Source organism: Myotis yumanensis, unplaced genomic scaffold, assembly GCF_028538775.1.
Source record: "Myotis yumanensis isolate MYYU_CA2020_CCGP unplaced genomic scaffold, mMyoYum1.0.hap1 SCAF_2, whole genome shotgun sequence".
NCBI classification, from domain to species: Eukaryota; Metazoa; Chordata; class Mammalia; order Chiroptera; family Vespertilionidae; genus Myotis; species Myotis yumanensis.
Genome location: NW_027223753.1, coordinates 164,298,484 through 164,324,071, shown reverse-complemented (window position 1 = coordinate 164,324,071; position 25,588 = coordinate 164,298,484). Strand labels below are relative to the sequence as shown.

The 25,588-nt window shown below is 39.9% G+C and overlaps 1 protein-coding gene across 17 annotated transcripts in view; it reads left to right on the top strand.

Annotated features, from left to right (window-relative positions):
- The window catches only part of DLG1 (discs large MAGUK scaffold protein 1), a 274,204-nt gene that overhangs the window by 194,281 nt on the left and 54,335 nt on the right, over positions 1-25,588 (top strand). For all 17 annotated transcript variants that reach the window (XM_070406507.1, XM_070406504.1, XM_070406506.1 and 14 more), the window contains one exon: positions 4,656-4,758. In XM_070406507.1, the coding sequence (XP_070262608.1) occupies positions 4,656-4,758 (103 nt within the window). The remainder of the gene's footprint in view (positions 1-4,655; positions 4,759-25,588) is intronic.

Genomic DNA, 25,588 nt, shown 5'->3' with positions numbered 1-25,588 from the left:
ACACATTGTACAAAGGTTTCATATAAATATGATACTGGTGTCACAAAGGGGTAGAGGACACAGAGCAGTTTTTCTATACTATTGAAATTGAGTTAGTATTAATCCAAAGTAGATTATTTTATAAGATGTTATTTTAGAGAAATCACTAAGAAAATAACTTAAAATATGCATAATTTTAAAATGACCAGGGAATTACTAGTAAAATGATACACTAGAAAACATCTATTTAACAAAAGGTAGTAATAAAGGAATAGAGGAACAAAAAAGACATAAGGCATAAAGCAAATGGCAAAATGGATGAGATATAATTCTTTTTTAATTACACTGAATGTAAATGGATTAAACACAGAATATGCCCTGGCCAATGTGGCTCAGTGGTTGGAGTATTGGCCCACGAACCGAAGGGTTGCAAGTTCAATTCCTGGTCAGGGGCTCCTACCTCCATTGCAAATTCAATCCCTGGATGTGGGAGAGGCAACCATTGATGTCTTTCTCATATTGATGTTTCTCTCTTGCTCTTTCTTTCTCTCACTTCCTCTGTCCCTCTCTCCTTCTCTCTTCCTTTTCACTCTCTAAAAATTAATGGGAAAAATACCCACATATGAGGATTAAAACACAAGATAGTGACAGGGTAGATTGAAAAACAAGATCCAACTGTAACTTTTCTACAAGGGACATATTCTAGATTTTTATTTTTTTTTTAAATAAAAGCTATTTACTTTCAGCAGAAATTTAAAAGGTTGGAAAAGAGACCGTGCAAGCAGTAACCAAGAAACACCTAAAGTGGCTATCCTAATATCAGACAAAGTAAACTTTAACTCAAAAATTGTTACTAAAGGTAAAGGACATTTTATAATATGTGTTATATAGATTATATATGGTATATAGTTGTATGTGTTATATAATTGTTGGTAACTTTCTAGAAAGACATAAACTGTTGAAACTAGCTCAAGAAGAAATATAAAATCTAAATAGACCTAAATAATTAAGGAGATTGAATTAATCAAAACTTTCCACAAAGGAAAAAACCCAGGATCAAATGGCCTCACTGCTGTAGTCTACCAAAAATTTAGAGAAGAATTAACTCTTCCCCAAAAGGAGTAAACATAAAGATCACTTCCCAACTCATTCTACAAGACCAGTGTTATTCTTATGTCAAACCAAACAAGGACAGCACAAGAAGAGAAAACTACAAACCAGAATCCTTTATGTATAAAGATATTAGAATCCTCAACAAAATAGCAAAAGATCCAGCAGAATAAAAAAGAATTATACACTATCAAAATAAGAAATATGCATCATAATCAAGGGGACTTTAAAGAATGCATGGTTGGTTCAGCATACAAAATCCAACCAAAGAAGACACCATTTTGATAAAGGACATAAACCACATGAATATCTGTAGGCACCAAAAAAGCACCAATACCTTTACATCAGAAAAAACACAAAACAAATTAGGAACAGAAGAGAACTTCTTTAACCTTATAACAAGTCTCAGAAAAACTGATAGCTTACATCACAGGAAATGCTAAAATACTACTAGAGTTTCTAGATAGGGCAGGTAGGCAAGAAATAGAAATAAAAGGCTTCTGAATCAAAAGGGAAAACCATCTCTATTTGCAGATGCCATGATCTTGTATTTAGAAAATCATAGGAAATCCAACAACAAAAAACTATTAGAACTAATAAACAAATTTAGCCATTTGTAGGACAGAGAATCACTATACAAAATCCAGTTCTATTTCTGTATATCAGCATTGGCTAATCTGAAAGTGAAATTAAGAAAATGATTCTATTTATAGTAATATCTAAAGAGTATTTAAATTCTATTTAAAAAGAGTAAAATACTTGTGGAATATTCATTACAATGGGATATTATTCAGCCATCATAAATAAAGAAGTATCGATACGTGGTACAAGGATGAATCATGAAAACATTTTTAAGTGAAAGAAGCCAAGCACAAGTGGTCATATATTATAGTACTCCATTTATTTAAAATGTACATAATAGATAAATCCATAGAGTCAGAAAGTAGATTAGTGGTTGCAAGGAACTAGGAGGAGAGGGAAGGGAGAAATGACTGCTAATAGGTATTTCTTTTTTGAGTGATGAAAATGTTTTGGAATTAGATCATGGTGATAGTTGCACATTCTTATGAATATACTAAATTTTACTCTTTAAAAGTATGAATTTTAGCCCAGTCAGAGTGGCTCAGTTGGTTGAGCTTTGTCCTGGGCACCAAAAGTTTGCCAGTTCAATTCCCATTCAGGGTACATACCTGGTTTGCAGGTTTGATGCCCAGTCGGGGAAAATATGGAAGACAACCACATCTCTCTCTCTCACATCTCACATCTCTCTCTCTCACTCCCTCACTCTCACTCCCTCCCTCCCTCCCACTTTCACTCCCTCCCTCCCTTCCTTCTTCCCTCCTTCCCTACTTTCCTCCCTCCCTTTCTTTCTCTCTCCCTCCCTCTTTCTTTGTTTCTGTTTCTCTGTCTCTAATTGCCCCCCCCTTCTCTTTCTCTCAGCATGTCCTCAGACGAGGATTCTATATAATAAAAGGCTAATGTGCAAATTGCCCCCTTGGGAGTTCTACCACTTGCTATGACATGTACTGGCCACGGGGAGGGGGGCGGGGTGGCACAGAATGAAGGAAGGTCCCAGCCGGCAGCCAACAAAGGGAGGCCCCGGCCGGCAGCCAGAAGGCCCTGATTGGCCCTGATCACCGGCCAGGCCTAGGGATCCTACCCATGCATGAATTTCATGCACTAGGCCTCTAGTTAAAAATGCAAGTATAAATTTTATGTAAATTATATCTCCTTTTTTAAGTGTTAGTATAGAAAAGGGACCCTGAGACTATTTACACAAATGTCTCAGTACAAGCATTTTTCTAAAGTATATTTGATGATCTTCCATTAAAATGTTCAGTTGATATTTAAGAAAGTCTTTAACTTGTTTTCTTATTAACAAACTATTCTTTTTTGAATCTATATAGATTGTCTTCAACTCTTTTCTATAGCAAAAGGATTTGATGCTCAGGAATATTTCAAAATTGTGATTTTTCTCTACAATAATCAGTGAAATTTTATCTTTCTTTATATTCCTTCCCTAATTTGTTCTCCTAGAAATTAGGAGGATTTTCTTTTCTTTTCTTTTTTAATATATTTTATTGATTTTTTACAGAGAGGAAGGGAGAGAGAGAGTTAGAAACATCGATGAGAGAGAAACATCGATCAGCTGCCTCCTGCACATCTCCCACTGGGGGTGTGCCCACAAACCAGGTACATGCCCTTGACTGGAATCGAACCTGGGACCTTTCAGTCCCCAGGCCGACGCTCTATCCACTGAGCCAAACCGGTTTCGGCAAGGAGGATTTTCTTTATGCTCAAAGTAGAACTATTTATATATTGTATTGAGTTTTGTATAGCCCTCAGCTAGAGTAAAACACTTGTGGAATATTCATTACAATGGGATATTGTTCTCTAGTAAAATCACATTATATATTATGTGATTTATATATATAAATATCTATATTTATATATATATTTGTTTAGATTAAGGTGTTTGGACCTTGGTTTTCACTTGAGAAATATGTGTGTTCTATAGTTGCATTATGATATCCTTTAAATATAATGTAAAACACCTTACATAATTAAAATGTTCTTTTGTGTAAATTTTATGATCCCTACAATTTCCAAAATTGGTATGTGATCATTAATAGGTTTTAGATTAGGTGTTGACCAAACAGGTTCTCATGTAAAAATTGTATGATGGTTTTTCTTTCTTTCCAAAAATGTTCAGTGACGGTCCTGACATTCTATTAGTTGCTGGTTTTTAGAGGGGAAAAACTACCTGAATATCTAAAGTTTGTTACATTCCAATGTAACGCTCCATGAATGTCCTGTTAAATTTTTCTTACAATGGAAAAAGTACAATCTCTTAAGATACCTTGAAGTATATATTAGGTATTGCCATCCTTTCAGAAATAAGTTGCTTCTTATTCTGGAATGGAATTGATCACCTCAGTAATTATTTCACCCAGAAGGGCCCTTTATTCAAAAATGTCTCCTTACTCATTTAGTAACATTCACTCTATTTAGATGTAGTTAGTCATTGAAATCTGAGTTACTTTAATTCTTTTAAATAAGTGTTTTTCTATTAAAAAAAAATGAAGCTTTAATTTGGAAAAGGAATGAAGAGAATTGGAACTGAGGTGAGAAATAAGAATGAAAATATGACAGGAGTTGAAAGGATGCTACAAAATTAATATCTTCCCCCTCCCCCCCCCCCCCCCCCATTGCTTGAATTACTAGTGAGATGAAATGTAAAAAATGATGATACATACTGATTTTTCAGGTTGTCAAATTAAGGTACATTTCTCAAGTGATTGATAGACAACCTTCTAAAACACTTGGGGGGAAGTGTTTTGGTTTTGCTCATTTGAACTTAAAGTATTTTCAGTGAGTAAAATTGCTTTGATTGAAAATAATATTTTGTTTCACTGATAAATTTTAGTAAATCAGAACAAGAATATATTTTGGTTATAAAATAATTGCATATAAATTTATCTATGCCTCTTTAAAGAATAGGCTATTGTGATTTCTAAAGAATGTGATCATTTTCTTTCAAATTTAAAATTTGGTTTGATTAACAGGTAAACAGTGTTGACCTCAGAACTGCCAGCCATGAGCAGGCAGCAGCTGCTTTGAAAAATGCTGGCCAAGCTGTCACAATTGTTGCACAATATCGACCTGAAGGTAAAATTCTTCCTATCTATGATTATATTACTTCAGTTTTTAGAAGTCTTCCTCTTAATAATGTTTTACTTTCCAAGATTAAATTCCTTTTTTTATGTTTTGGTCTGATTTATTAATCTGGTATATGTAGTCTGAATATATAATTCACTATCCAGGTCAAAGTGTTTTTAATAGTATGTAGGAATTTCTATTTGCCAACTCATTTGAGTATTCTACCATTATTTGGAGTAATTTTCATGTGTTTACTTTAAAATATCTGTCCTCTAACCAGACACATATCTTTTAGTGAATAACTCAGTGATCCAAAAGGATAATAAAAACCATAATCAAAGATAGTGATATTGCCAAAGAAAATTAGGTCACCCCAGTTATTTCTAACTTTTGAATAAGATTATATTTATTGATACCAATGTTTAAGATCTTTTTCTAATAGCCTCTATTGCTATTTAAAATAAAAAGAAATACTACAAGTTTGGAATGTAATATGTTTCTAGGTAGTGAAGTCTCATGGATATGACTTAACTAAGTTCCTAGGGGAAGAAGATGGTAATAGAAAATTTGAGTTCATGCCATATTAAACATATAATGTTTAATAAAATCTCAATGGGATCTAAAAAACTTAAACACTCAAAAGAATACATTTCATCCTGGTTAATGTCCATAAATAGCAAAGTGAAGAAGGAAAGAATGATGTGACTAAAGGAGCCAAGTGAAACATTCTCTAATTTAGCAATCATAAATTATATTTATGATTCTTTTCTTGGAGTGGAATATATTTTTGTAACAACATCTAACGTGTTTTTTAGCTAATCAAAATAGCATATTGGGCATTGCTTGCTATTTCATAATATGGGCAGTCTTGTAAAACCTCAGCAGTTTAGGTTCAGTAACTGAACATGGATAAATTCATTTACATAAGTGGTAAATTCCAAGTAAATTCACATTAACCGAATGAATAGGGATTAATATATGAAATCAATGCCAATTTATTAATTTTTGTGAGAAACAAAGCTGTAAGTGGGGCTACATATGCTTTTATCTTCTGGCCAATACTTCTTGCCCTATAGGTATACTTTATGGAAGCCAATTTGTAATCATGGTTGCTTAGTATTATACTAGAGGCCCAGTGCACAAAAATTTGTGCACTCGGCGGGGGGGGGGGCGGGGGGGGGGGGACCCCCCAGCCCGGCCTGTGCCCTCTCGCAGTCTGGGACCCCTCGGGAGATAACGACCTGCTGGCTTAGGTCTGCTCCCGGGTGGCAGAGGGCACGCCCAATCCCTAGGTGCAGCCCCTGGTCAGGCTCAGAGCAGGGCCGATTGGGGAGTTGGGGCGCCGCCCCCTGTCATGCACAGAGCAGGGCAGATTGGGAGGTTGCGATGCCACCCTCAGTCACGCTCAGGGTAGGGCCGATTGGGGGGTTGGGGCACCGCCCCCTGTCACACTCAAGGCAGGGTCGATGGGGAGGTTGCGGCGCCACCCCCTGTCACGCACAGAGCAGGGCCGATCAGGGGGTTGGGACGCTGCCCCCTGTCACGCACAGAGCAGGGCCGATCAGGGGGTTGGGGCGCTGCCCCCTGTCACAGAGCCACAGGGCGATCAGAGGGTTGGGGAGCTCCCCCCTGTCACTCACAGAGCCACAGGGCGATCAGGGGGTTGGGGAGCTCCCCCCTATCAGGCACTGAGCAGGGCTGATCAGGGGGTTGGGGCGCCTTCCCCTGTCACGAACAGAGCAGGGCGGATGGGGAGGTTGTGGCCCCGCCCCCTGTCACTCACAGAGCCGCAGGACGATGAGGGGGTTTGGGCGCTACCCCCTGTCACGCTGATCCCAGTGCTGGGAGCCTCGCTGCTCCGCTGATCCCCGTGCCGGGAAGCGTATTACCCTTTTACTATATAGAATAGAGGCCTGGTGCATGGGTGAGGGCCGGCTGGTTTGCCCTGAAGGGTGTCCTGGATCAGGGTGGGGGTCCCCACTGGGGTGCCTGGCCAGTCTGGGTGAGGGGCTGAGGGCCGTTTTCAGGCTGGCGGGTGACTGAAGCTCCCAACTGCTCCTTTTTTTCTTTTTCTTTTTTCTATTCTGGGCCAGCTTTAGCTCTGAGGCCTCGCTGCTGAAAGCAGGTTTCTCGCCTTTACCTTCTGTATTTGATACAATGTTGTGGTCCGGCTGGCTGAAGCCCGGCTGACTAAAAGCCGGTTTCTGGGGTTTTGTTTAGCTTCTATATTTGCAACATAGTTGCTTAGAGTTGCAGCTGAGAGGCCAGCAAGTCAGGTGGGGAACGTTGGAGTTCGCCATCACTGGAGCAAGCAAACCTCCCTGTTCGCTTCAGTGCATGGCTGCCGGCCGTCATCTTGCCTGACAGTTAATTTGCATAAGGATATGCTGATTAGCCAATGGGAAGGGTAGCGGTTGTACGCTAATTACCATGTTTCTCTTTTATTAGTGTAGATAAAGCCTCTCTCATTTATATGTTTACTAGAGGCCTGATGCACAAAATTTGTGCAAGAGTAGACCTTCACAGCCCCAGCGGTTGCCTCAGCCCTCACAGTCAGCCATGGCTTCATCCTGAAGGTCGTCCCAAAGGTCATCCAGACAGTCATTCCACTATTCAGCTGTTTGGTCAATTTGCATATTACGCTTTTATTATTACTAGTATAGATAAGGAACATAGATTATTTAAGAATGATTAAGGGTAAGTCAGTATCTTTTCCCTGGCCTCCCAGAAAACACACAAAAGCAACAAAGAAAATAAAACAAATACACACACTTCTACCTATACAACTCCACCTAACATTAAGCAAAACTAAGAAAACAGATAGACTACCTGGGTAACAAAAAATAGGTACAGTTGCTGAAGCACCTGGAGATCTTTCTGGTAGAGGTCCCATAGAAAGAGGAGGAGAGTGAAAAAACATGCAATGTTGAGAATGCTCAGTGATGGCAGAATTTAGAATGTGACAGAAAATTGGACTTCCTAAAGGTGAGAGGCTTGTTTTTTTAGTATAAAAACATTTTCCCTGTTTATGACATGCCTCATGGTAACTGGAGTGGCCAGGCTGAAGCCATCCTTGATGTGGTTTGGTTTAAAAAAGTAGAGGAACTATATTTGGGTAAAGCAATCTGCCTTCATAGCATCAGATAATGTGATAGTCTTTTGGTTTTAAAAGCTGTATGGAACTTGTGTTCCCATCCTTCTGCACCCCAAAACTTTCTAGTCCAGCCAAATAGCTTGTCCAGCTCATTAAATAATAAGTAATTTAAAAGAAAATAAGCCAGTCAGAGAAAGACAAGTATCACATGATCTGCACTCATATGTGGAATCTAATGAACAAAATAAACTGATGAACAAAATAGATCCAGAGACATAGAAGCAGGGAACAGACTGATGAATCTCAGAGGGGAAGGCAGGAGTGGGTGGGGAAAGATTACCCAAAGAACTTATATGCATATATGCATAACCCATGGACACTGACAATATTGTAGTGAAGGCCTGGGGGTGGGGGCCATTGCTGGATGGAGAGGGGTTAATGGGGGAAAGACGGGGGACTTCTGTAATACTTTCAACAATAAAAATAAATTCAAAAAATAAGTAAATAAATAAAAATTTAAAAATAAGTGACTGGCCTGGCGTTCATACATAAATATTCATAAGAAAATGTGGAAACAGACAGCAAAGCTTAGAAACAGGTAAAGGTTAGTCACACACAGACATGTATACACACCCAAAAAAAAAAGTTGGCATAAATTAGATGAAATTTTTATCTTGTGTGTGTGTGTGTGTGTGTGTGTGTGTGTGCGCGCGCGTTTAAATATTTCTTTATTGTTGAAAATATTACAGATACCCTTTGTTGTTTTTTCGCATCGATCCCACCCCCAACCCCCTGGTCTTAATGTTTTTAATAACTTATGTGTTCACTTATTTGAAAGTTGGCAAAGTAGAAATGAAAAAATAGATGTAGGAAAAGATGGCTTAAGAGATTAATTTTGAGCTAGCAGAACCCAGGAAAGAAGAAGGCAAACAAGTTATTTTACATTGGAACACAAAGACGCTGCAGAAAAATCAATAAAAGATATAAAGAATACAATACAATGTAAATAAAAAGAAACAAAAATAAAGCGAATTTTATAAGATACTAGGGGCCCAGTGCGCGAAATCGTACAAGACCCAGGACCCAGTGTCCCGTGGCTCGGTGGGACCCAAAAAGAGTCCCACTGCCACCTCCGCCACTGCCACAGGAGCCGGGACCCAGAAACCCATCTGCGCCTCCGGTCAAGTCCTCCAGAGTCAAGTCCCTGCCCACTCGCGCACACCTCGCCACACCCGCAGCCCCATGCACACAGCCTCCTGCTGATGGGTCGTTACGGCATGATGGCGTGATGACCACAGGCTTTTTATGTAATAGATGAGAGAAAATATCAGCACTGGAAGACAGGCAATTATGTATATGTAAAAGGAAAAGAAAAAGATGTTTAAAGAGGAGAATAAATGTTTGAAATTATAATGCATTCAAGAAAACTTTCCTGAATTAAGAAGGAATGAATTTTTATATTGATAGAAAATTGAATGATCAAAATTCAGACATATTCTAACTAATGTTTATCAAGGAAAAAATCTTCGCCCTGGCCGGTTTGGCTTAGTGGATAGAGCATCAACCTTCAGACTAAAGGGTCCCGGGTTCATTTCCGGTCAGGAGCACATGACTAGGTTGCGGGCTCGATCCCCAATGGGGGGGGGGGGGGGGCGGGAAGCTGCCAATCAATGATTCTCTCTCATCATTGATGTTTCTATCTCTCCCTCTCCCTTCCTCTCTGAAATCAATAAAAATATATTTTTTTAAAAAAATCTTCTTGGACCCAGGTAAAATATTGGTATAATAAGGGGGTAAGAATTGATTAATAGAAGAAAGAACTGCTCTAAAGCTTGGTGTGCATAGACCAGAACAAAGATGATTAGTTTTACTATTTTTCTATTTTGTGGCTTTTAACTAAGCTTAACGTACCTCCTTATGCACTAAACATACTTGCCACTGATGGTTGGCAATAGTGGGCTACCCTTTTCCTAGAGTAGTTATTGAATGGGCTCAGGAATCTCCCTTTCAGATGATCTTTTTCTATGCTTGTACTGTGTTTCTCTTTCTATCTTTTATTCTTTTTTATTTCCATACTTTTCTATTAATGAGCCTTTCTGATTGATACTTTTTCTTTAGTTCATTTAAAAGTTTAAACTATTCTAATCTTGATGGAGGCATCTTTATATCAGGGAGTATTTTCATTTATGTTTCAATGGAGAGGTTGTATTGGACTAGTGGCTTTTTGTGTGTTTGTTTTTACAAGCATTTGTCATCTCATAGCAGTGATTTTCAACCAGTGTGCCACAAGAATTTTTAATACACGCAATACCTGACTATTTAGTCAGGGGCACGGACCTCTTTTTCCTTAGCTTGTCAAATTAAAAAATGACAACAGGTGGGAATCTTAGGGGGGCTCTCAGAACAGGGTTTAGCAGAATATTCATCAGTTTTCTAGGTTTGCTCTTTCAGGGTCCATGATTTCCACTGATTGGTCACTATCAGGGCAGGGGGTCATCTGCAAGAGAGAAATAAAAGCCTCAAGACAAAGGACCCAATGCTTGTTCTCTCCCCCAGGAGCATGCCCTTTCTTCCCCCACAGGCATGCATCTCCTAAACTCTAAGGGACCCCACAAGGTTTGGAACCAGGGTAGCAGTGGGCAGTGGCAGTTCATCAGAGCAAACCCCCTGAGCCTGTCCCCAAGACTCCCTTTTCTCTGACTTTTTAGTGAGCCAAAACAGACCACCTAGGCCCATTTTTCTAGTCCTTTCTTGTTTCATTGTCCCCAGCTTTGATAAATGTCCTCTAAAATAAAATAAAAAATTAAAGACAATAGCCAACACAACAATAGTTGTCCAGTGTGAATAAATCAAAATTATACCTATTTTATATCAGATTGGTAAAAAGTCCTATATAATAAAAGAGTAGTATGCAAATTGTCCCCTCAACTATGAGTTCAACCAGGGGGCGGGGCCGGCCAGGGGAAGGGAGGGAGTACCCGGCCAGCAGCAGCTAGGGACCCTACCAGTGCAGGAATTTTGTGTACTGGACCTCTAGTATAATACATTTGTTGGTGTTCTGCAAAATTTTAGTAATTAGTTTATGTGCCACAAGATGAAAAAGGTTGAAAATTGCTGTCTAATAGTGATTTTCTGTAGCAGATTCCTAATTAAAAATTTTTTAGTCTCTTACTTTCCTTGTCATATTTTTCTCCAACCAGCCTGCCTTCTTACTCAAAAATATTTCCTTTTCTTCTCTAGACCAGTTATAATATTCATTCTCCTGTTATCAGCGTTGAGGTTCTTGGTTCCCCAAAATGGAAATCAAGAGGAAACTCCAGAGAAATTTCCAGACATGTTTTATTAAGCTTATGCTTGGGCACATGGGAGGTAGCACAGAGGAAAGGAAGGTCCTCAGAACTGACTCAGAAGCTTGGTCTGCTTGGCTGCTTTTATAAGCTGGTGACTAAATGGGCTCGGGTGAAAAGGCAGGCTTTTTGAAACGGGGCTTGTGAATTTTCCATTTCAGGGTCAAGTGACTTCCTTTTACAGCTGCAGTGCCTGATAACTATGTTTGTACCTGCACTGTGAGGGGCAAGATGGTGGACTGCTCATTGCAGCCACCCTAGGTAGGTCGTCTAGCAGTCAAACCTTGATCAACTTTTTGTTGGGGAGCCAGGTCTTTGAACATTAACTAGCTCACCTGTGATTTGGGGCATGGGCCACTCTAAAAGTAAACCCTTACTTTCTTTGCTTCAAAAAAAGGAAAAGAAAAAACCTTGATCAACTGCATGGCGGTCAGTAGTTTTCAAAATATAATCTGCTAGAGGCCCGGTGCACAGATTCGTGCACATTGAAAGGAAATTAATTAGAAGAAATATTTTAGAGGCCAGGGAGGGACCGCAGGAGATTGGCTCCAGGGTGAGTCTGGCCCGTCTCACCCAATCCCGATCAGCCGGACCCCAGCAGCAAGCTAACCTACTGGTCAGAGCATCTGCCCCTGGTGGTCAGTGCGTGTTATAGTAACTGGTCGAACAGTTGAACGAACAGTCGGACACTTAGCATATTAGGCTTTTATTTATATAGGATATATATAAAAGCTTAAACGACTGTTACAACAGAGTAACCGGAACAACCAGTCACTATGATGCACACTGACCACCAGGGGGCAGACACTCAACACAGGAGCTACGCCCAGCCCATAGGCCCTGATCGCTGATGGGGCCTGCTGGCCAATCTCCTGGTCCCTGCTCCCAGCCGGCAGGCCCCGATCAGCGATCGGGGCCTGTGGGCTGGGGGTAGCTCCCAGGGGGGTCAAGGGCTGGCTCCCTCCTTGGGGCCAGCAGCCAACCTCCTGGGTCCCTCCCCCCATCCCTCTCCTCAGCCCCAATTGGCCCGCCACCCATCCGCCTCAGTCGCAGTTTGCCCCTCCCCCTGGCCAGTCCCTCCCCCTGGCTGACAGGTCCTGATTGCCTGATCGGGACTGGGCCCTGGGCTGGGATGGGGAATCGGGGGTGGGTGGCGACAGACATGGGCAGCAAGGGAAGGAGGGGAACCATGTGGTGGTAGCACAAGGGCAGTGATGAAAGGAGGAGGCAAGAAACTGCACTGTGGCAGCGCGCAGGTGGCAAGGGAAGGAGGCGGCGGAAGGCAAGGAAACTGATGGGCCCTGATTGCCAGCCAGGCCTAGGGACCCCATCCATGCATGAATTTCGTGCACTGGGCCTCCAGTAATAATACATAAATAGTTTCGAAACTCACCACTGTAATCCCAGTTTTGCCCCATCTGGTATAATTATGTATATACTAGCGGCCTGGTGCACAAAATCCATGCACTCGGGGTTCCCTCAGCCCGGCCTGCACCCTCTTGCAGTCTGGGAGCCCTCAGGGGATGTCTGACTGCCACGGAGGCGGGAAAGGCTCCCGCCACCACTGCTGTGCTCGCCAGCCATGAGCCTGGCTCAGGGCTTCTGGCTAAGCAGTGCTCCCCTTGTGGGAGCACACTGACTACTGGGGGGCAGCTCCTGTGTTGGGCATCTGCTCCCTCGTGGTCAGTGTGTGTCATAGCAACCAGTCGTTCCGCCATCGGGTTGAAACCGGCTCTCCAACATCCCCCCAAGGGGTTCCAGATTGCAAGAAGGTGCCGGCCAGGCCGAGGTACCCCACCAGTGCACGATCCAGGCCGGAGAGGGACGTGGGAGGTTGGCCAGCCGGGGAGGGACTACAGGAGGGCTCCAGGGCGTGCCCGACCCATCTCGCTCAGTCCCAATCAGCCAGACCCCAGCAGCAAGCTCACCTACCGATTGAAGAGTCTGCCCCCTGGTGGTCAGTGCACGTCATAATGACTGGTCAACTGTCTACCCCCGGTGGTCAGTGCACATCATAGCAAGCAGTTGAGCAGCCTTAGTATATCATTAGCATATTACGCTTTGATTGGTTGAATGGACATCCGGACACTTAGCATATTAGGCTTTTATTATATAGGATAACTGTGTGTATATATACAAAACATGTATATATTGCTTCTCCTTCTTAAATAAACAATAACATACACATTTCTCCAAGTTGCTTGTTTTACTTAATAGTGAGTGTACTAATAGTCTAACTATAGTAATTGTAAGAACACTCCATAGTAGCATATACAGATGTTCCTCATTCTTTTTTTATAGCTATATAGTTCTTTTATTTTTAACTGTTAGATCTTTTTTTACAACAAAATACTGGTTGGGGATAGCCTTTGCTTTATTACCAATTTGAGAATTGTTTTAACAAAGTGAGTAAACTTTTGATATAATTGAAGTTATTTTATCTCAATTCTATTCATGCTGTTTTTTAGTCAAGCCTTTTATATAAATAGTTTATGAAAGATACTTTCCAAAGATGCCTGCATCCCATTTGTTCTTGTGTTGTGTAATCTTGCTATTCCCCCATCAAGAGGCGAAATCTCTCCTTGAATTTGGATCGATCTTATTACTCATTTGTAAACAAGTGAATGTGGTAGAAATAATCATATGTGACTTGCAAGGTTAAATTATAAGAGGCCATGAAACTCCTGCCTGATTCTTTTGGGGTCTTGTTCTGGAAGAAGCCAGACACCATATAAGAAGTCTGACTACCCTCAAAATCCCATGCTTCAGAGGTCACATGTTGGTGCTCTGACCCTAGACTTCCATCCAGGACCACCAACACACAAGACAAGGTAGGGTGAAGCTATAGACCAGGGGTCCTCAAACTATGGCCTGCGGGCCACATGCAAATACAAATATTGTATTTGTTCCCGTTTTGTTTTTTTACTTCAAAATAAAATATGGGCAGTGTGCATAGGAATTTGTTCATAGTTGTTTTTTTTAAACTATAGTCCGGCCCTCCAACGATCTGAGGGACAATGAACTGGCCCCCTGTTTAAAAAGTTTGAGGACCCCTGCTATAGACCCTTCTTTCTACTAATCATCTCCTCCACCAGCTGAATCCCATTAAGTGACCTCAGTCTATGCCACAACAACCATCCAGCCAAAATGCTGCCTGCATTCTTAACCAACAGAATCCATAAAATGGTTACTGTTTAATCCACTAATCTTTATAAAGCAATAGTAACTAGAACACAGTCTCACTGTGAAGTCTCTTTGTATACACATACACAAAAGACAAGCCTTCATAAATTTATACAGGGGTGGGCAAAAGTAGGTTTACAGTTGTGGGTACTCAAAATAGAGCTTATTCTTGTGTTATTACTTATCAATTATTATTTTCCATACGAACAACTGTAAACCTGCTTTTGCCCACCCCTAGAATGTCATACTCTAAGGCAGGGGTCCTCAAACTTTTTAAACAGGGGGCCAGTTCACTGTTCCTCAGACCGTTGGAGGGCTGGACTATAGTTTTTTAAAAAACTATGAACAAATTCCTATGCACACTGCACATATCTTATTTTGAACTAAAAAAAACAAAACGGGAACAAATACAATATTTGTATTTGCATGTGGCCCGCGGGCTGTAGTTTGAGGACCTCTGCTCTAAGGATAAAAAGAACTAGGGAAAATAGCTAACTCTTCTCAATGATACTGTTAATTATAGTGTTGGTGGTGGTATTTTAAGACCTGTGAATGTAATATTGGATAAAACAAGTAAGTCATCATGCAGTACTCTAATTCTGTTATTCCCCAGTATCTTGAAAACCAGAACTCTTATGCAAGGAATTCATACAGATATGATATAGATTAAGTAAAAACCTAATGTTCTAATTTTTATTCTTTAATATATTTTTATTGATTTCATAGAGGGAGAGAGAGAGATAGAAACATCCTTGATGAGAGGGAATCATTGATCAGCTGCCTCCTGCATGCCCCACACTAGGGATCAAGCCGCAACCTGTGCATGTACCCTGACAGGGAATCGAACCGTGACCTCCTGGTTCATAGGTCGACGCTCAACCACTGAGCCACTCGGGCCAGGCCTAAATTTTAATTAGAAGAACCAGTATAAATTCATGACTCAGTTTATATTTTTACCTATATCTTCATCCATAAATCTATCTGTATTTTAGCTGTGTCTTTACAGATTAAAAGATTTTCCGAGTTGACAGTTATTATACTAATCAGCCTACTAATGTTTATACTTCATATTTCCTATTAAATTTTAAAGGACAATAAAAGAATGTTACATATTAATGTTGACTTTTGAAGAGTAACTTAATAATCATGCTTACTCTTTTTATTTTTAATCCTCACCCGAGGATATTTTTTACATTGATTCTTACAGGGGCGGGGAGGGGGAGGGGAGGCCATGAGAAACATCGCTGTGAGAGAGACACATCCATTGGTTGCCTCCTGCACACCCCGACCGAGCCAGAAATGTACCCTTTACTGGGAATTGAACCTGAGATCCTTCAGTGTAGGGGCTGACGCTTTAACCACCGAGCCTCACTGGCCAGGGCTAATCATGCTTACTCTTAACTGTTTTTGTTGTTAATCCTCGCTCGAGGAAACATCAGGGCTCCTGTCTTTTTAAACTATACAAACTCCCGGACCAGTAATTTGCTCTTGCTGTAAGACTAGTTTTATGAGAAAGTCTGATGGGATCTAACCTGTTTGTAAAATAACTTGTTTGTAAAAGTAGAGAAAAAGATACTGTGTATAACCATGTAATTGCAGCATTTTTGAAAGACTGCTTAAAGTTTTCATTATTACTAGATTTAATAGTTTTTAACATCAGGGTTTAAAATAGTCCATCTTCAAAAATCATACTTTTGTACCAAAAAAATCATTTTTGTAAAGAACCTTTTTTGCTTTTATTACATAAAAACAATTGAAAGGTAGAAAGCTTATTCAGTGCTAATTTACAGAATCTATTCACAAAAGTACCTTTTCTTGCCCAGAATACCTTATTCTTGGCTAAGTTGGTTGAGTGTGATCACATGCATCAGGAGGTCATGGTTCAATTCTTGGTTTGGGCACATGCCCAGGTTGTGGGCTCGATCCCCTATATGGGGCATGTTGGAGGCAGTCAATCGATGTTTCTCTCTCATCAATATTTCTATCTCTCTCCTTCTCCCTTTCTCTGAAATCAATAAAAACGTACTTTTTAAAAAAATTCTTCATCAGACCCAAAATCCCAAAACATTTTTAAAATGCCTTTTTCTGTTGTTTTTTTTTAATTTTATTTTTCAATTACAGTTGACATTCAATCTTATTTTTTATTAGCTTTAGGAGTACAGCATGGTATTTAGACATTTATGTTATTTATGAAGTGATCATCCTAATAATTCTAGTACCTACCTGGAACCACACATTGTTATTCCAATATTATTGACTGTATTCCCTGTGCTGCACTCTCCATTCCTGTGACTATTTCGTAACTACCAATTTGTACTTCTTAATCCCTTCACCTTCTTTACTTAGCCTTCCAACACACACACACACACACCCTCCCATCATCTGGCAACCTTCCGTTTGTTCTCTGTATCTATGAGCTGGTTTCTGTTTTGTTTGTTCATTTATTTTTTCATTAGATTCCACATATCAGTGAAATCACACGGTATTTGCCTTTCTTACTCTGACTTATTTCACTTAGCATAATACCCTCTAGGCCATCCATGTTGTCCCAAACAGTAAGATTTCATCTTTTATGGCCAAGTAATATTGCATCTTCTTTATCCAGTCATCTATTAATGGGCACTTATGTTTCCATATCTTGACTATTGTAAATTATGCTGCAGTAAACAAAGGGGATGCATGTATCTTCTCAATTTAATGTTTTGGATTTCTTTAGATAAATACACAGAAGTGGAATTGCTCGGTTATAATGTAGTTCTATTTTTAATTTTTTGAGGAACCTCCTTACTGTTTTTCATAGTGGCTGCACCAATCTGCATTCCTACCAATAATAGTGCATGAGGGTTCACACCCTCACCAACACTTGTTGTTTGTTGATATATTGATGATAGCCATTCTGACAGGTGTGAGGTGATACCTCATGGTTTTAATTTTCATTTCTCTAATGATCAGTGACACTGAGCATCTTTTCCCATGTCTATTCACCATCTGTATGTCCTCTTTGGAGAGGTGTCTATTCAGGTCCTCTGCCTATTTTTTTAAATTAAATTGTTTGTTTATTGGTGTTGAATTAGCTCTTTATATATTTTGGATATTAACTTCTTATTGTTGTATCATTGGTGAATATCTTCTTCCAATCTGTGGGTTGTCTTTTCATTTTGTTGATAGTTGTGTGTTGGTTTTTTTCTGTGCAAAAACTTGTGAGTTTGATGTAGTCCCATTTGTTTATTTTTCTTTTATTTCCCTTGCCCAAGGAGTTATATCAGAAAAAAAATATTACTAAGAGAAATATCAAAGACTTTATTGCCTATGTTTTCTTCTTGGATTTTTTATGGTTTAGAGTCTTATATGTAAGTCTTTAATCCGTTTTGTGTTTATTCTTACGTATGGTGTAAGAAGGTGGTCTAGTTTCATCTTTTGCATGTATCTGTCCAATTTTCCCAACTTCATTTATTAGAAAGGCTATCTTTACCCCATTGTATGTTCTTGTCTCCTTTGTCATATATTCATTAGATTCCACATATGAGTGAGATCATGTGATATTTGTCTTTCTCTGACTGGCTTATTTCGCTTCCTTTGTCTTATATTAATTGACCACATAGGCATGAGTTTATTTCTGGGCTCTCTGTTCTATTCCATTGGTCTGTTTTTTTACCAGTACCATACTGTTTTGATTACTACAGTTTTGCGCTATAATTTGATATCAGGTATCGTGATACCTCCAACTTTTTTCTTCTTTCTCAAGACTGCTGTGGCTGTTTGGGGTCTTTTGTGGTTTTATATAAATTTTAGGATTATTGTGATTCTGTGAAAAATGCCATTGGCATTTTGATGAGCATTGCATTGAATCTGTTGATTGTTTTAGATAGTATGGACATTTTATCGATGTTTATACTATCTATTTTTTTAAATTTTTCTTTATTGATTAAGGTATTACATATGTGTCTTTATCCCCGCTCCCCCCCTGCCCCCCCCCGCCCCCCGCTCATGCCCTCATCCCCCTGTTGTCTGTGTCCATTGGTTATGCTTATATGCATGCATACAAGTCCTTTGGTTGATCTCTCTCCCTTACCCCCACCCTCCCCTACCTTCCCTCTGAGGTTTGATGGTCTGATCGATGCTTCTCTGTCTCTGGATCTGTTTTTGTTCATTAGTTTATGTTGTTCATTATATTCCACAAATGAGTGAGATCATATGATATTTATCTTTCTCTGACTGGCTTATTTCGCTTAGCATAATGCTCTCCAGGTCCATCCATGCTGTTGCAAATGGTAGGAGTTCCTTCCTTTTTACAGCAGCATCGTATTCCATTGTGTAGAAGTAACACAGTTTTTTAATCCACTCATCTGCTGATGGGCACTTAGGCTGTTTCCAAATCTCAGCTATTGTAAATTGTGCTACTATGAACATAGGGGTGCATATATCCTTTCTCACTGGTGTTTTTAGTTTCTTGGGATATATTCCAAGAAGTGGGATCACTGGGTCAAATGGGAGTTCCATTTTTAGTTTTTTGAGGAAACTCCATACTGTTCTCCACAGTGGCTGCACCAGTCTGCATTCCCACCAGCAGTGCAGAAGGGTTCCTTTCTCTCTGCATACTCGACAGCACTTGTCATTTGTTCATTTGTTGATGATAGCCATTCTGACAGGTGTGAGATGATACCTCATTGTCGTTTTGATTTGCATCTCTCGGATGATTAGTGACTTTGAGCATGTTTTCATATGTCTCTTGGCTTTCTGAATGTTCTCTTTCGGAAAGTATCTATTTAGGTCCGTTACCCATTTTTCGATTGGGTTGTTTATCTTCCTTTTGTTAAGTTGTATGAGTTCCCTGTAAATTTTGGAGATTAAACCCTTATTGGTGATAACATTGGCAAATATGTTCTCCCATGCAGTGTGCTTTCTTATTGTTTTGTTGATGGTTTCTTTTGCTGTGTAGAAGCTTTTTATTTTGATGTAGTCCCATTTGTTTATTTTCTCTTTAGTTTTCATTGCCCTAGGAGCTTAATCAATGGAAGCATATACTGTGTTAAAAAATAGATAGTATAGTAAGATATATACTACCTATTTTTTAACACAATATATGCTTCCATTGATTTGTATCTTCTTCAGTTTCTTTCTTCAGTGTTTTATAATTTCCAAGTACAGGTCTTTTATGTCCTTGGCTAAATTTATTTCTCAGTGTGTTATTTTTATGCAATTATAAATGAAATTGTTTTCTTGCTTTCCCTTTCTAATAGTTTATTATTGGTGTATAAAAATGCAACCAGTTTCCAAATACTATATTTGTATCCTGCTACTTTGCTGAATTTGTTTATCAGTTCTAATAGTTTTTTGGTGGAATCTTTAGGATTCTCTATACATCATTTCATGTCACCTGCAAATAATGACAGTTTTACTTCTTCCTTTCCAATTTGGATGCCTTTTATTTTTCTTGTCTGATTTTTTTTGTGGATAGGACTTCAAATACTATGTTGAATAAAAGTAGTGAAAGTAGACAAGCCCGTCTTGCTTGATCTTAAGGAAAACACTTTAGCTTTTCCCCATTGAGTATGTTGTTAGCTGTGGATTTGTAATATATATGGACTTTATTATGTTAAGGTATGTTCTCTCTATTTCCACTTTGCTGAGAGTTTTTGTTATAAACTGCAGGTCTCCTGCACGAATTCGTGTACGGGTGGGGTCGGGTCCGCCCCTATTGGGGCCAATCGGGGCTAGACCAGTCTTGGGAGGGGATGTGGGAGGTTGGCTGGCTTTCCCCGCCCCCGATCAGAGTGGGGGAGCCGGTTGGGGCCGCAGTGCTCAGCAAAGCAACCAGTTCCGGTCGTTCCGGTGTTCCAGTCACTTGGCTTTAATATATATAGATGGATGCTGGGTTTTGTCAACTGTCTAATGTCTTTCTGCATCTGTTAATATGATCATGATTTTAATCCTTCATTTTGTCTATGTGGTGTATCACAGTAATTGATTCATGAATATTGAACCAACCTTGTAAGCCAGGAATAAATCCCACTTAATCATGGTGTATGATCTTTTTTATCTACTGCTGAATTCAGTTTACTAATACTTTGAGGATTTTTGCACGTATATTCATCAGGGATATTGGCCTGTAATTTGCTCTTCTGTAATGTCTCAACTGGTTTTGTAAGTAGGATAGTGCTGTCATAAAATGAGCTTGGGAGTCTTCCCTCTTCTTGAATTTTTTGGAATTATTTGCAAGGAATAGGTGTTAATTCTTCTTTGAATGTTTGGTAAAATTAACCTGTGAAGCCACCTGGTCTAGGACTTTTGTCTGTTGGGAGATTTTTTATTGCTGATTTAGTTTCATTGGTAGTAATCTGTCCATTCAGATTTTCTGTCTCTTCTTGATTTAATTTTGGAAGGTTGTAGGTTTTTAAGACTATCCAATTTTTCCAGATTGTTCAATTTATTGGCATATAATTATTTATAATTTTTTCTTATAATCCTTTTTGTTTTTGTCATATCAGTTGTCACTTCTGATTTTATTTATTTGGGTCCTCTCTCTTTTTCTTGATTGAGTCTGGTTAAAGGTTTATCAATTTTGTTTATCTTTTCCAAGAACCAGCTCTTGGTTTCATTGATCTTTATTATTTTCTTCCTTCTCAATTTTATCTTTGTTCATTGTTCTTTTGCAAGTTCCTTTAGGTGTAAGGTTAGATTGTTTATTTGAGATTGTTCTTGTTTCTTGAGGTAGGCCTGAACTGCTATGAATTTCCCTTTAGGACTGCTTTCTCAGTGTCCTATAGATTTTTTGTGGTTGTGTTTTCATTTTCATTTGTTTCAAGCTATCTTTTGATTCCTTCCTTGATCTCACTCTTAGCCTTTTCATTGTTCTGTAACATTTTACTTAGCATCCATGCGTTTGTGTGGTTTTCAGGGTTTTTTTTCTTGTAGTTGATTTCTGTTTTCATACTATTGTGGTCAGAGAAGATGCTTGGTATACTTTCAGTCTTCTTAAATTTATTGAGACATGTTTTGTGGCTTAACATGTAGTCTATCCTAGAAAATGTTGTGCACTTGAAAAGAATATATATTTTGCTGCTTTCAAGTAAAATACTCTAAAAAATATATAAATTAAATTCATTTGGTCTAATATGTCATTTAAGGCTGCTTTGTCCTTCTTGAGTTTCTGTCTGGAAGATTCATCCATAAATGTCAATGGGGTGTTTAAGTCCCCTATTGTAACTGTATTATTGTCTATCTCTTTCTTTATGTCTATCAATGTTTGCTTTATATATTTAGATGCTCCTGTGTTGGGAACATAAATGTTTACAAGGGTTATATCCACTTGTTGGGTTGATATAATGGACTTTGTTTTAAAGTCTATTTTTTCTGATATAAGCATTGCTACCCCAACTTTTTTTGTTGTTTTGCATGGAATATTTTTCTCCATTTCCTTTCAGTTTATGAGTCTTTCAATCTGAAGTGGGTCTCTTAAAGTAACTATTGATAGTACACAGTTATCATCATTGTATTATTTATATTTATAATCTTTTTCTTCTTCCTCTTCTTCCTCTTTTTCTTCTTTCTCCTCCTGCTCCTCCTCCTCCTCTTCTTTCTTCTTCTTTCCTCTTTTTTCTTCTCTCCTCTTCTCTCTTCTTCTTCTCCTTCTTCTTCCTTCTTGCTTCTTCTCCTCCTTCTCCCTTTTTCTTCTTTCTGCTTCTTGTCCCTTTAACATTTCTTATAATACTGGTTGAGTAGCTTTTACTTATCTAGGAAGGTCTTTGTCTCTCCTTCAGTTTTAAGTGAAAGCCTTTCTGGGTAGAGTAGTCTTTAGGTCCTTGCTTTTCATTTGTATCACTTTAACTATTTTGTGCCAGTCCTTTCTGGCCTGAAAAGTTTCTATTGAGAAATCATCAGACGGTCTTAAGGGAGCTCCCTTGCAGGTAACTAACTGCTTTTTTCTTGCTGTTTGTAATATTTTCTCTTTATTTAACCTTTGGTATTTTAATTTACAATGTATCTTAGTGTGGGCTTCTATGGGTTCATCTTGTTTGGGACTCTGCCCTTCGTGGATTTGTATGTCTTTTTTCTTTGCCAGGTTAGGGAAGGTTCCAGTCATTATTTCTTTAAATAGGTTCTCAATCCTTTGTGCTCTTCTTCTGGTACCCCTCTGATGTGAATGTTGTTATGTTTGATGGTGCCCTAAAGGTCCCTTGAACTATACTCATTTTTCGTTATTCTTTTTTCTTTTTGCTATTCTGATTGGGTATTTTCTATTACCTTATCTTCCAAATTGCTGATTTGATCTGCTGCTTGATCTAATCTGCTGTTGATTCCTTCTAGTGTATTCTTCATTTCTGACTGGTTCTTCTTTTATGATTTCTATATTCTTTTTTATGCTTACTATCACTTTGTTAAAGTTCTCACTGAGTTCATTTATTCTTCATCTAAGGTCCTTGAGCATTCTTATGACCAGTGTTTTGAACACTGTATCTAGTAGATTGCTTTCCTCCATTTCATTAAGTTCTTTTGATGGATATTTCTCCTGTTCTTGTATTCTGGACATGTTTCTTTGTCTCCTCACTACCTTTTACGTTTGTTTCTATGTATTAGGTGTATACTAGTATGCTACATCTCCCAGTCTTGGCAGGGTGGCATTATATTGTAGATGTCCTGTGGAGCCCAGTGGCACAGTCTTCCTGATCACTTAGCAGGTGCTTTAGGAGTGTTTGTGTGGGTTGGGTATGCTCTCTGTTGTAGTTGGGCCTTGATTGCTATTGACATGCCAGTGGGTAGAATTGAACCTCAGGCTAACTGACTGTAAGGATTGGCCACGGCCATAGCGTACAAGCTACTGTACAGGGCCTAACTCCATGGAGTAGGATTTGCCCCAGTGGGGTCTGTTGCCTGCCAAGATCTTATTTTAGGTGTGCTACTTGTGGAGCTAACCCGGTGGTGTTCTGTTGTGGTCTGATGCCAGCCAACAAGTATGTTGGTTCTGGGGCCTCTTGGGAGGGACTTTATTGCAGGTCAATGTCAAATGCTACCTGTGACTGGCCCAGCGCTACTTATTAGGAGCTTCAAAATGATCTGCCATTGGTAACTGCCTGTGCTGAGCCCGGATGCTCGTGGGAGGGACCACACTGAGAACCAAGGCTGGCTACCACCAGTACCGGGCCTGCAGTAGGTCTGCAAAAGGCCCCAGGCACCCCAAGACCTCCCATAAGATTCAGCTGATGAAAGAGCCTGCGGTGGTGTGCAAGTTGGGTTGTTGCAGGATCTCAGGGAGTCACCAGGTTAGCCCCAGATCTGGGCCTGAGGCCACTCAGCAAAAGTCTCAGGGTACACCAAGGCCAGCCACCACCCACCTGGGGCCTGCAGACCTTTGCAGTAGGACAAGGTCTCCAGTAGTCATCAAGCTGGAACTAGTGGAATTCACCAGGCTAATGCAGATTCAGATTTGGCCATGTGGAAGGAGGGCTCAACACAGCTTTCCCTCCAGCACTCACCCTGAAGCCATGCAACACAGTTTTTCTTTCTATGTGTCTGGCACCGCACCACCCCCTGAACTGGACAGAATTCCTCGAGAGGTTTTAAGAGAGACTGCAAAGCAGACCCAGGCTTGTTGCTGCTGAAAGAGCCTCCAACCACATCTTGAGTTGGCTACGATAGGGCCTCAGGGAGTCCTCAGAGTAGAGTCAGTACTGTTCATCAGGCTAATGCAGATTCAGATTTGGCCATGTCGGGGGGAGGGCTTACCCCAGGAAATTCGATGCCCTTAGGCCATGCGGGATGGGGCTCAGCACAGAGACAATGGCAGCCGTTCCTCCAGCCTTGTCCTAAAGCAGTGATGGCGAACCTTTTGAGCTCAGCGTGTCAGCATTTTGAAAAACCCTAACTTAACTCTGGTGCCATGTCACATATAGAAATTTTTTGATATTTGCAACCATAGTAAAACAAAGATTTATGTTTTTGATATTTATTTTATATATTTAAATGCCATTTAACAAAGAAAAATCAACCAAAAAAATGAGTTCGCCTGTCACCTCTGACACACGTGTCACAGGTTCACCATCACTGTCCTAAAGCCACACTACTCAGTTTCTCCCTGTACATCTCTGGCTTGACCAGAATTTCTCCAAAGTTTTTTAAGAAAGACTGCAACGCAATTCTAGGCTGTTTGGTTCTGAGAGAGCCTCAATATGTACAAGTTGGGTTAGGGGAGAGGGTCTCAGGGAGTCATCAGGGTGGAGCTAATGGAGTTCACTAAGCCAGTGTAGATTTAGATTTGGCTGTGTGGTGGGAGGACTCAACACAGGGACAATGGCAGGAGTCCCTCCAGCTCTCGCCCAGAAGCCACACAACTCAGTTTCTCCCTGTTTGTCTCTGGTGGACTTCTTCATCCTCTGTCTTCTTTGGAGCCAAGCCCATGGTGAGTACCTGTGAGCGAGAGTTTGTGCACTGGCCCTTTAAGAAGATGCCTGGGTTCCCAGCACCAATTCTGTCTCATCCCAACAGATGGAATTCCCACTGATTATCACAGACAGATGTTATGTGGACTCCTCTTCTGACACTGGTGTTCTGGGCTAGGGGACCAAGCATGGGGCCCAGTCCCCTCATTCCTCAGGGGAAACCTCTGTAGCTAAGATAACCCTCCAGATTCTCAAGCACCACACATGGGTGTGAGAGCCAGCCCACTTCATTTCTCCGCCCCTCCTGCCAATCTCTACATGGCTGCTCCTTTATATTCTTAATTATAGGACTTCTGTTCAACTAGTCTTCAGATGGTTATCCAAGTTGCTTGTTCTATAATTTAGTTGTAATTTTGAAGTGGTCATGTTGAGGAGTGAGTGCAGTGCCCACCTACTGTGCCTCTTAATCAGAACCTCTACAAAAATGCTTTTTTGTTACCTTGATTCTATTTATTTCCTCTGAGAAAACCAAGCAGTCATATGAAGAAGCTACATGGAGATGTTCCAACCAGTAGCACCAGATGAAATTCCAGATGACAGCCAATATCAACATATGGCCTTTTTTAGCTGACTATACCAAAATGTGAGCAGAGAAGAAGAAAAAAAAACTACAATAACATGGAAAGAAATCTATAAAAGAGATAGGACCCTTTAAGTTAAAAATAAAACTGTTTCTCATTTTTTTTCCAGATGGCAGAAATTCTGCAAGTAAAAAAAGTAAAAGGTTTCCATCATATTAAAAATACCTTAAATAAAAATGTTTTCTACTTCAGATTGTT